Source organism: Borostomias antarcticus (assembly GCF_949987555.1).
Source record: "Borostomias antarcticus genome assembly, chromosome: 11".
Classification (NCBI taxonomy): Eukaryota; Metazoa; Chordata; class Actinopteri; order Stomiiformes; family Stomiidae; genus Borostomias; species Borostomias antarcticus.
Genome location: NC_140244.1, coordinates 875,719 through 886,570, shown reverse-complemented (window position 1 = coordinate 886,570; position 10,852 = coordinate 875,719). Strand labels below are relative to the sequence as shown.

General features: G+C 45.7%; 1 protein-coding gene across 1 annotated transcript; it reads right to left on the bottom strand.

The window, feature by feature from the left end:
* Window positions 1-3,658: 3,658 nt before the first annotated feature.
* On the bottom strand, window positions 3,659-10,284 carry LOC311314957 (keratin, type II cytoskeletal 8-like; the record flags this gene model as incomplete). Its single annotated transcript, XM_084445507.1, has 9 exons — window positions 3,659-4,819; window positions 4,970-5,010; window positions 5,225-5,445; window positions 5,659-5,784; window positions 6,102-6,266; window positions 7,037-7,132; window positions 7,328-7,388; window positions 7,789-7,997; window positions 9,820-10,284. The coding sequence occupies 9 exons, from the start codon at window positions 10,282-10,284 to the stop codon at window positions 4,488-4,490; spliced, it is 1,716 nt and encodes a 571-aa protein (XP_084301633.1). The 3' UTR covers window positions 3,659-4,487.
* Window positions 10,285-10,852: the final 568 nt, after the last annotated feature.

Below are 10,852 nucleotides of genomic sequence, written 5' to 3'. Positions count from 1 at the left end.
CCCTCAGTGATGAAAACCCCGGACAAGATTTTCTACCTGTTTGGTTTAACCCTTGTCACCATCATCGTTCATATTGTCACCGTCAATCTGCACCAGTGCAAAGCCTTGGAAGCCGATCCATCCTGCCCCACCCCGCAACTCAATCACACAAGCTGAAGAATGCATTGTCCCTTTTGGTACCGTTGCATTAACTCTTAACTTTCATTGGTATCCTTATTCGTTGATGATATACGTTAATTCAAACCACACAGCAATGAAAAGGGTGAGACAAATTTACTTTGATGACCTTGTTCGCCTGAAGAAGTTCTGCATACCGAAACGTCAAATAAAAGTTTATCTGCAAGTGAAAAAGAAAGTGTGGAGAAGTTTTATTACTGTTGGCCCTTGGGCTTTCTCCTACACGACTGTCATATTACTGTTGTGCAATTTGTTTTTTCTCCCTCATGGCCTTGCATCGTCATGGCATGGGTACAAGACGACGGGCTTCTGAACCATTATTGATAAGCACCTTCAACATGGTTTTCCTCATTTTGTCTTCCACTTCTAAACTAGGAACATTTAAGTCGCACTGAAATGAAAAAATAATTCTGTCCCATTTTGGTTCACATAATTAGTCATAGTGTTCACCTATTCAACGATGTATGCCCAAACATTTACAAAATTCTACTTCTTCTATTCTTCTTCTTATATCAAAGTATATAATTTCTTACTTCCTGGAAAACCGTAGGTCACGTGCAATGACGACAACAGGTACCTTAGATTTTAGGCCAATAATCTCACGACATCCACCCGTCAATCAACGCTATCCTTCTATCGAATCTGTCTAAAGTTCTTAAAACCCGCCCACTTGTCAATGTTCCAATCAAATTCCTCTAAACATTATGTCCCACCCTCATAGCTTGTTTGCATCGGAAATACGTCAAAGTACGGAAGTTAGATGATCTCAAACGTCCGTTTCAGTGCGACTTTAAAGATACCTTCTAAGGTGAGAGGCCCCACTCTAACCCTAGAGGCATCTGGAAGAAAGATGAAGGGGGCCTCGTTGCTCAACATGTCCGTGAGCGGAGTTGTTATGCAACGTGAAATATGCGTCTTATGAAGATGTGTGCGGCTGTGTGTGTGTGTGTGTGTGTGTGTGTGTGTGTGTGTGTGTGTGTGTGTGTGTGTGTGTGTGTGTGTGTGTGTGTGTGTGTGTGTGTGGGTCTGCTGCAACTCTTGGTTCTTTTAAAACAAGCCTGAAGACTATTCTTTTTGCCACTGCTTTCTAAGAGGAGCTATGTTTACCAGTATACTGCACTGTAACTTTTATTCCTATATTCTATTTGTCCTGCTTTTTGTTTAAATGTCTATAATGACTTGCTTTTTGTTTTAATGCTTTTAATTTGTCCTGCCTTTTGTTTTAAATGTCTATAATGTCTTGCTTTTTGTTTTAATGCTTTTAATGTCTCATGTAAAGCACCTTGAATTGCCCTGTGGCTGAAATGTGCTATATAAATAAACTTGCCTTGCCTTGCCTTGCCTTGTGTGTGTGTGTGTGTGTGTGTGTGTGTGTGTGTGTCTGCGTGCTTGCATGCGTGTGTGTGTGTGTTTGAATGCACAACACCTCCATGTGGTTGCTTATCAGACTATGTATGTTTTTGGTCACACTCCTTTTCATCACAATTCAAATTCAAAGTTTATACAAGAGCAGTTTATGGCACATTCATGTACACCTCACGGCCATATTGCTAGTATATCCCCCGAAGCCAGTCTCTGCATGTACCAATTTGTACCACGCGCGGGGGTGAGTTTTGTTAAGAGTAACAGGGGATCTTCTGGGGTTGATCTGTGGGTGGGGGGGGGTTGTGTCTTGGTCATTATACCCTGTACATGGTGGCTTAGGGTGTAGGCCTACCACACGTTCAGACCTGTTCCCCTAGGCTTGTGCCCCCCCCCCCCTCTCTCTCATTCCCTATATCAGTGCATGGATTGCACCATTCATTCTGTCATTAAAGTATCTATCTATCTATCTATCTATCTATCTATCTATCTATCTATCTATCCATCTATCTATCTATCTATCTATCTATCTATCTATCTATCCATCCATCCATCCATCTAATACAATAATGGTTGTTGTTTTGATCACTGGGTCTCATGGCACTCAGTTAAAGCTTGTGGAGAAATTCATGCCACAAGTTGTAGTGTCAGATTACACATTCAATTCAAACCACGTTTTTCAATATTGAAATCAGTATGTGCTTTTTCCAACTCTCAGGGGACCATCGTTCGCCTGCTGATGGGTACTGTAGTGCATGTAGAGTAAAACCACTTTAAGAAAGGGACATTTAACAGGAGCGTGTGACCTGAATCCATTTTGTACTTTATAATTCCAGTGGGGATTCTTTTGAGCATCATCCTCTGTTAACATATTTTGGGTTTCTACGACGGCTCAGTTACCTGCGTGTTCAATGTGGGGCAGGTATGGGCTTGTTGAAGGGTTTACTGTTTGTGGTGTGGGATTCAGTAGTGCACTTGGTGCCTGACAAGCACATTTTTCCATGCTTTGCGGTGTGTGTGTGTGTGTGTGTGTGTGTGTGTGTGTGTGTGTGTGTGTGTGTGATTAGTAAATACACACACAGAACCACTGTATGAGGTTGATGATGTAGGAACCAAGCCCAGCCCAACAACTGAACCTCATCTACTAGAGCATGGATTCCCAAACTCTATCAATGTGGGCCTCCCCTCTGAAAACAGTGACACACCCGCACCCCCCCAACCCCCCAAATTTGTCCATTTTGCAAGGCAGCGTTAGCTAGCCCATAACATTACACAGCTAAGTTAGCTTGGTGGCACCTGCTGCTAGTTAACATTATGACGTTTTTGCACTTTAAAATCACGTTTCATTCATGAAAAACCATAGACATTTCAAAAATAAAAATCATGTTTTTACTTTTTTTCTCTTTTTTTTTCTAAACATCTCTCTGCGCCTCCCCTGAATTTCTTTGGGGCCCCTCAGGGGAGGCGCGCCTCACAGTTTGGGAATGCCTGTACTAGAGGGACCTATATCAGTGCAACACTACACAGAGGTCTGGATCTGATGTCAACCTCATGCAGCGGTTCTGTGTATAAAGTCAATAATAATTTACTGATGACTCATGTTTGCCTACAAACATTAATGGTTATTCAACCGTTTGAGATTGCTTTTTAAATTGCTTATAAAGGATAGTTATCATTACCAAGCTACTACTGTACTATTACACCCCCCAGTGGCTGAAGTTGGTTACGTTTTGCACACACCAGTGCAAAAGTGTATTGGTGAAGTTCTCATAATGAATCTGTCAGGAGTGTCCTCATTGCATATCAACTCCTTAAGCATACTTGCAAATACAATTTGAATTTACATAATTAAATTAAGTTAATGTTTCTCATAGAATTATCAAACATCTAAAGTCTAAACCCAGATAGCAAGCGGATGTGTAATAATTCTGGGCCATATATGGGCCGGAACTAAGGCACAAGGGCCAGATCTGGCCTGTATATGGCCCAGATCCGCTTGCTATCTGGGAAGTAAAAAGAAGCTAATAATAATTCCAGTGCTTCAAGCTGTTCACAGTAATGTGGAAGTCGCTTTATTGTTGAACAAGCAAACAACAGAAGACAAAAGCCAGCAGCCCACCTGGACGACAACCATGTTCACATTTGGCGTCTTGGGGCGTAACGTTACATACATTCAGCTTTCAGCCTTTTGGGTGCAGAACCAGGTTCGGTTTGAGGAAAAGTCCTTTCAAATGACTCTAATGGCATCCAGTGGGACACAGCTTGTAGCCTATGTGACTTGTCACCACCATGGATGTATAGGCTCTATGCACCAGATCCACTTCCTGAAAGTCACTTGGCATCTTTATTTCCTGTCCTATATGATTGGATTAAGTGATGAATCAGGTGTGCGGCAGACCCAGTGTCCAATCATATTGGACAGGAAATAAAGAAGCCAAGTTGCTTTCAGGAAGTAGTGAAGCTGGTGCCCAGAGCCTATTACCACACACAAGCGTCGGCCTACAGGGTGAATCAGCAGGTGCTACAACAGTGCTCACACTGATCCTATCAGCAGAGATCGACAGCGAAGAGGAAAACATTATGCCACAGCGATACCTGCTGGAAGCTCATGCAGACCGCTGGTGACTTAAAAAAAAAAAAAAGAAAGAGGCATATCGACAGTGAATGAGACAGCGGACAATTACCCCATCGTTCAGGCATACACAACACTAACCCGTTCACCAGTGGAGGAAGCCGCTGATGAAAAACAAAATGGCTGAGTGCGAATGATAATGATTCGACGCAGAAATAGAGTCTCATTGAAAACATCGGCATGCTGCAGTCAGGAGTATAGGCTACAGTAATAGGAGTGAAAAGGGTACAGCAGAGTAGAGTGACAATAGCCTCGAGTGTGCTCTTTAATCGGCTGGTCGGACAGTGCGTTCATAGCTGAACCGTCAAACCGGAAACTACTCCTCAGCCTCTTCCGGTTCCTCGTTCTTTTCCTCTTCCTGTTCTTTCTCTTCTTCCTGTTCCGGCTCCGCGACGACAGCGGACTTCACTTCGGCGGCCTCAACCGCCACTTCGGGTGCCGCGAGCTCCGCGGTCTTGACGACGGTGACGCTGGTGGTTTTGGTGACGCAGGAGGAGGAGGAGCTACTGAGCGGAGCGCTGCTGTTGCTACTGACAACGCTGTAGCCGCCGATGGAGGTGTTTCCGGCTTTGACTCCGCCGAAGGAGCAGCTGACGTAAGATGGAGTAAGGCTGCTCTCCATTGGGTAGGAGCTGTAGCTCCTCATGGCTGGAGGTGGAGATGTTGACGTTAGATTAAGGTTATTTCACATTTTAATAACCTTTTGTGAAGGTCGTGTGTGTGGACATGGGATAGGATAATAGCAGAATATGTTAATTTTGTAAGGTAGCTGTGGAGTGTGCGAACGAAGCAGCTTACAAGTATTTTTGGAGACGCTGGTCTTGATTCCGGTCGCCAGTCTGGGAGGAGAGAGGGTCACAGAGGAGGCACCCCGATGTCAACAACAATTGTCATCTAAAGTCATTGAATCTGATCAAGATTTTATTGAACTGAATATATTCTCTTTTCTCCCCTTGACAGATTGCTGTGGTAAAATACAAAAAGTAAGTTTTTAAAAAGTAATTCTATCCAAGAAGGAAGCTTTTCGTTTGATCATATCAACCCACGTCTCACCTGATCTCCTCTCCTTCCAGCAGCTTCCTGTAGGTGGCGATCTCGATGTCCAGAGCCAGCTTGACGTTCATCAGCTCCTGGTACTCGCGCACCTGGCGGGCCATGTCCTGCTTGGCTCTCTGGAGGGCGTCCTCCAGGTCCCTGATGCGCAGCCTGGCGTCCTTCACCGCCAGCTCGCCTCGCTCCTCCGCCTCGGCGATCTGGTTCTCCAGGTTAGCGCGCTACTCCGAAAGAGAGAAACATTCGCCATATTTGTCGCTATTGAATGCGGGTTATAGAACTTGAGGGTTCTAGATTTCAGGTCTAGGCTTTTGCTCATCACATTCTAAGAAAAAAAGATGCCAGCTAGTACCAAAACGACGACGACCTACAAACCCTGTACCCGGCTAGTCCCTCTAAGGGTTTTGGTTACAACTATGTATTGAAATACTGACCTGATTCTTCACCATGTCGATCTCAGACTGGTATCTCGAGATCTGTCGGTTCATCTCTGAGATCTCGGCCTTGGCGCCTCTCAGGTCATCCCCATACTTGTCAACCGACACCTGCATCTCCTGATACTGTTAGAGGCAGAAACACACTTCTATCATGAAAAACAGCAGCAAGCAATGAAACCATGAAAACCTAGAAACTACACAAAGACATTGAATGGTTGGCAACATCTCAGGTCAGGTTTTGGGGCACTAGTCTCAAAGAGGCATGATGGGATGGAAAAGAAAAAACTAAGGTAGCTCTTCTGGTACAAAATTAAAAAGCCTTTATTCTTGGGCTAGTTCGTGATGAACATATAAAAAATGCCTACATGTTTCAGCCAAGAGGCCTTCATCAGGGCAGATCAGGCATGATGGGTATTGGAGTTTTCAATGTCTTGCTGTACCTTGGTCTGGTACCAGGTCTCTGCCTCGGCTCTGCTGCGGTTAGCGATGTCTTCGTACTGGGCGCGGACCTCCGCCACGATGGAGTCCATGTCCAGGCTACGGCTGTTGTCCATCTCCACAACCACGGACGTGTCCTTGATCTGGCCCTGCAGCTCTCGCAGCTCCTGGACACGGAGAGAAATGGACATTTAGATATTGGTCCCTACCGTCCCTAGATTGGGTCTACCGAGTTTCCTACACATTGGTGAAACTTCCTAGGAGGAGATAGATTTTAAGTTTTTCTAAAAATTCATTTGGAGCCAGAATGGCTTTTTTTTTGTTTTCAATAAAAATTGAATTGAGCCAGAATGGTGGATAAAGTTGACTTTTATGAAGCTAACTCATCGGTTATTATGGATTCATGGATTAAGGAGTGATTTAAAGGGTATTTGAGCAGCATTAATGTACATGTTGTTATTTGTTTATCAACAGCCCTGTAGCACATTACAAATACAATACATGTTTTCAAAATGATACATTTTTGTCATGGCAGCTGGCATTACGACATACATACCCATCTCAAGTGCCATTACAACATCAGGATCTGCCTCACTGAGTTGTATTGTAATGTGGGTGTAGTGGTACATTACTGTAATGTCTAGTTGTATTGTAATGTGGGTGTAGTGGTACATTACTGTAATGTCTAGTTGTATTGTAATGTGGGTGTAGTGGTACATTACTGTAATGTCTAGTTGTATTGTAATGTGGGTGTAGTGGTGCATTACTGTAATGCACAGTTGTATTGTAATGTGGATGAAGTGGTACATTACTGTAATGTACAGATGTAATGTGGGTGTAGTGGTGCATTACTGTAATGCACAGTTGTATTGTAATGTGGGTGTAGTGGTGCATTACTGTAATGTACAGATGTAATGTGGATGAAGTGGTTCATTACCGCTTCATAAATGGACCTGAGGAACTCAATCTCATCCGACAGGCTGTCGAGCTTCGCCTCCAGCTCCACCTTCGTCATGAAGGCCACATCTGTGTCCTGAGGGAACACAAGATCTCTTCAAGAACAGGTTATACAGCAACGCATGTACTGTAATAGGATTGCACCTACTGTACGAATGTACGAAGATAGCATGGTTGTATGACATACCCTGTAGCAGGTATTTGTCAATTTCATTACGAAGAATTAAAGCGTTTGCGGTCTGGTGTGTTTGCTCGCGCGAAGGCTACTGACCTTCTTGAGGAGAACGAAGCCGTTTTCACACTCGTTCCGCTTGTTGATTTCATTTTCATACCTTAGAAATAAAAACATGACAAGTCTTTCAGTTAGAAAAGTATATAAAGGATGAGAGGAATACATCTCAACTTCAACAAACTCTTTAAACGTTCCCTCCACCCCTCCTTCCCTCTAAATAATTCAGGCCGGGGAAATGTAGCCCCAGTCAGGCCACTTTTTAACCCCCCCCCCCCCAATTCGCCGATGCCGTGAGATGGAACACTTTCAGTTTCGCCAATTGGCAATCGCTTTTTAAACGTTAAATGAGCAGCTTTCCCGCTTTCCGATTATAAATCATAAACTGTTTAGTTGGCGGGTGGGGGTTCTTCTAGCCTGGCCAGGCCAGTTAGCGCGCCAGTACACCGGTCTCTCGATGGCCACCCCGCCCCTGCTCCACCCTCTACCCTCCTCCCACTCACTTGTTCTTGAAGTCCTCCACCAGCCCCTTCATGTTGTGCAGGTCGGACTCCAGCTTGACCTTCTCGTTCCCCAGGTTGTCCAGCTGTCTGCGCAGGTTGGAGATGTAGGCCTCGAACATGGAGTCGATGTTGGAGCGGGTGGCGGTCTGGTCCTGCAGGAGGCTCCACTTGGTCTCCAGCATCTTGTTCTGCTGCTCCAGGAAGCGCACCTGCGTGGGGAGAGAGAGAGAGGAGGTGATTTACGTTGAATGACTGCCATGAATATGTTAATGAAGTCAGTGGATGGATGGATGGGTGGGTGGGTGGGTGGATGGATGGATGAATGGATGATGGGTGGATGGATGGATGGATGGATGGATGGATGGATGGATGGATGGATGGATGGATGGATGGATGGATGGATGGGTGGGTGGGTGGATGAATGGATGATGGGTGGATGGATGGATGGATGATGGGTGGATGGATGGATGGATGGATGGATGGATGGATGGATGGATGGATGGATGGATGGATGGATGGATGGATGGATCGATGGGTGGATGGATGGGTGGATGGATGTGTGGATGATGGATGGATGTGGCCAGGTACTACTTGTGAACTGATAGAACATAACCCACAGAAGTGAACAAATGAGGGAATGAATTAGCGAACGCTTGAATGAACGGATGCTTGGAAGAGAGTCTATACAGGCTCTGAATGGGTTTACCACGTTAGTATAAAAGAGTGAAGTCACCTCCTTAAATCCCAGTGAGGCGTAATTTCCATCCGTCTCAGGCCAAGTTCTGTGCCTTGACACAATGAGGCACTGTTTCTCAGTAGGTAATTACCGACATAATTCATGTTTTTCCCGTGCTTTGTGTTGTGCCCCCGGCCCCTGGGTGGGGCTCTGCTCGGGCACAACAGAAATAAACAGGAGATAAGTAGTGGTGTGTGAGCACTAGTGAACACTAGTGAACACCCCAGGTTGTCTGTGTGAGGAGGGGGAGACTCCTCTTCCACTTGGTTAAACTGGGGTTCAAGCGAACCCATTTATGATTCAACCTGTATATTTGCCGTTTGTCAGCGTTCAGAATTGATGTGGGGAGAGGACTTTGGTATGAAAAACAACAGGAGGTGACAGACTCAAGCAGAATCAATAGGGATAGCAAACATGTCTAATCTCCTGCCTGGGATTGAAGCAATCGCCTAGCCCTAGGCTGTCATATCCTGTTTGACTTTGCCGACAAGCAGTGATGGACGAATCCTCTCCTATGATAAGTACAACTACAAAAAAGCCACTGACAAAGTATGCCAAGAACTAGACGTTCAGACGACAAGTGATACCCAGTGTGTAAGCTTTGCTGTTTTATGGCTCATAGAGTTTAACCTACTTTGTGTCTCTAACTCCCTATCTTATCTCATTCAAACTCATCTCCACCCCCCCCCCCCCCCCCACCCCACCCCCACCCACTCTCATTAAAAACAGGACAGCAGTACCTAAAGAAGAAACTACACCTTCAATAAGTTACTATGAGCAACACGTCCACTTTCCAAACAACTCATTTGATGAGTTTTCACGCTTTATATCTCACAGTGCCTGATAGGTACATTAAATGGCCTGCTTTCAACAAAAGATGGGGATTATTGTGGTTGCATGGGGTTGACACACCCCTCCGAGGAAAAACATTCTGTTCTCAGCGTATCTTCATTCGCCACTCTCAGCAATCTCTCACCTAATCTCACCTCACGTTGAAAATCACAGATGCCAGCTAGGCTCGTCAGTCAAATCTAACTTTTCTTCCCCCGGGCGGGGCGGGGGGGGGGTCAAATAAGAACATACTGTACCGTACCTGAGCTCAACAAATCAGAATATCATGTTTATTCATGCATGTACATGTATACATCATATTTATGCATGTGCTGTATGATAAGTGTATGTAATGTATCTATATTATGCAAACAGGTATTTCTGTTGAACATGAAATAATATATTGTATATTATTATTAATATACATATATAATATTAGGTATATAACATGTATGGGAACTCACCTTATCAATGAAGGAGGCGAAGCGATTGTTGAGGGTCTTGATCTGGTCTTTCTCATGGGTGCGGACCACTTGGATGTTGGGGTCGATCTCCAGGTTCAGGGGGGCCAGCAGGCTCTGGTTGACCGTGACGGCGGTGATGGGGGGCTGGCACCCGTTCATCATCCCCCCCCCCATGCCCATGCCACCACCGCCCATGCCCATGCCACCACCGCCCATCCCTACACCCATGTACCCGAACTCCACCGCTCCCCCTCTCTGCGCGGAACCCCCGGCCACGTACCCCCCGACCACCTTGAACCCCCCCACGCCGGCGCCCCCGTACGAGCTGCGGACGCTCTGCCTGGCGCTGCCCAACCCCTGGCCTCCGGAGAAGGAACGGCTGCTGTAGCCGCCGCCCCCACCCCCCATCCCCGCCGAGGACGATCTGACGGAGTAGCTGGTGGTCTTCACAGCTCTGGTTGACATGATGACTGGGATTCTAGCACTGAGGTGCAGAGAGAACGAGAGAGAGAGAGGTGGTCTACAAGAGGGCGAGCGAGTTCTGCTGCTGGGAGAGAGAGCGAGTGGAGCAGATAGGTCGAGCTCCACTCCCCTACCCTCTATTTATCCAGGAAGAGGGAGGGGTCAGGGGGATGGGGGTGTGGCAATTGGCTAAGGGGAGAAACGGATGAAGGAATGCGAGAGGAAAAAGAAGAATAGAGTCATGTTACACATTTACAGCGTTCAGCACACAGAGTGAGCTCTAGAAAGAACAGAATCTTACATAACAAGCCAGTTTGTCAGTCTCAATGAAACCACTGCAACACTGCTACTGCTGTTTGGATTCGCAGAAGTTATGTACAAGTCAGGCACTGTCTTGTCAGAACTGACAATGCATACTTCAGACAGATACAGTAGATTAATAGATAAAGATAAGGCGGTTGTGTGTGCAACACTCAACAAAGTCCTCTACTAACACTAGTCATCTGTATTCCAGCTCCTGTCATCCTCCTACACATCCAACAATAGCAGAGTCATCGGAGAGCTTCTGCAG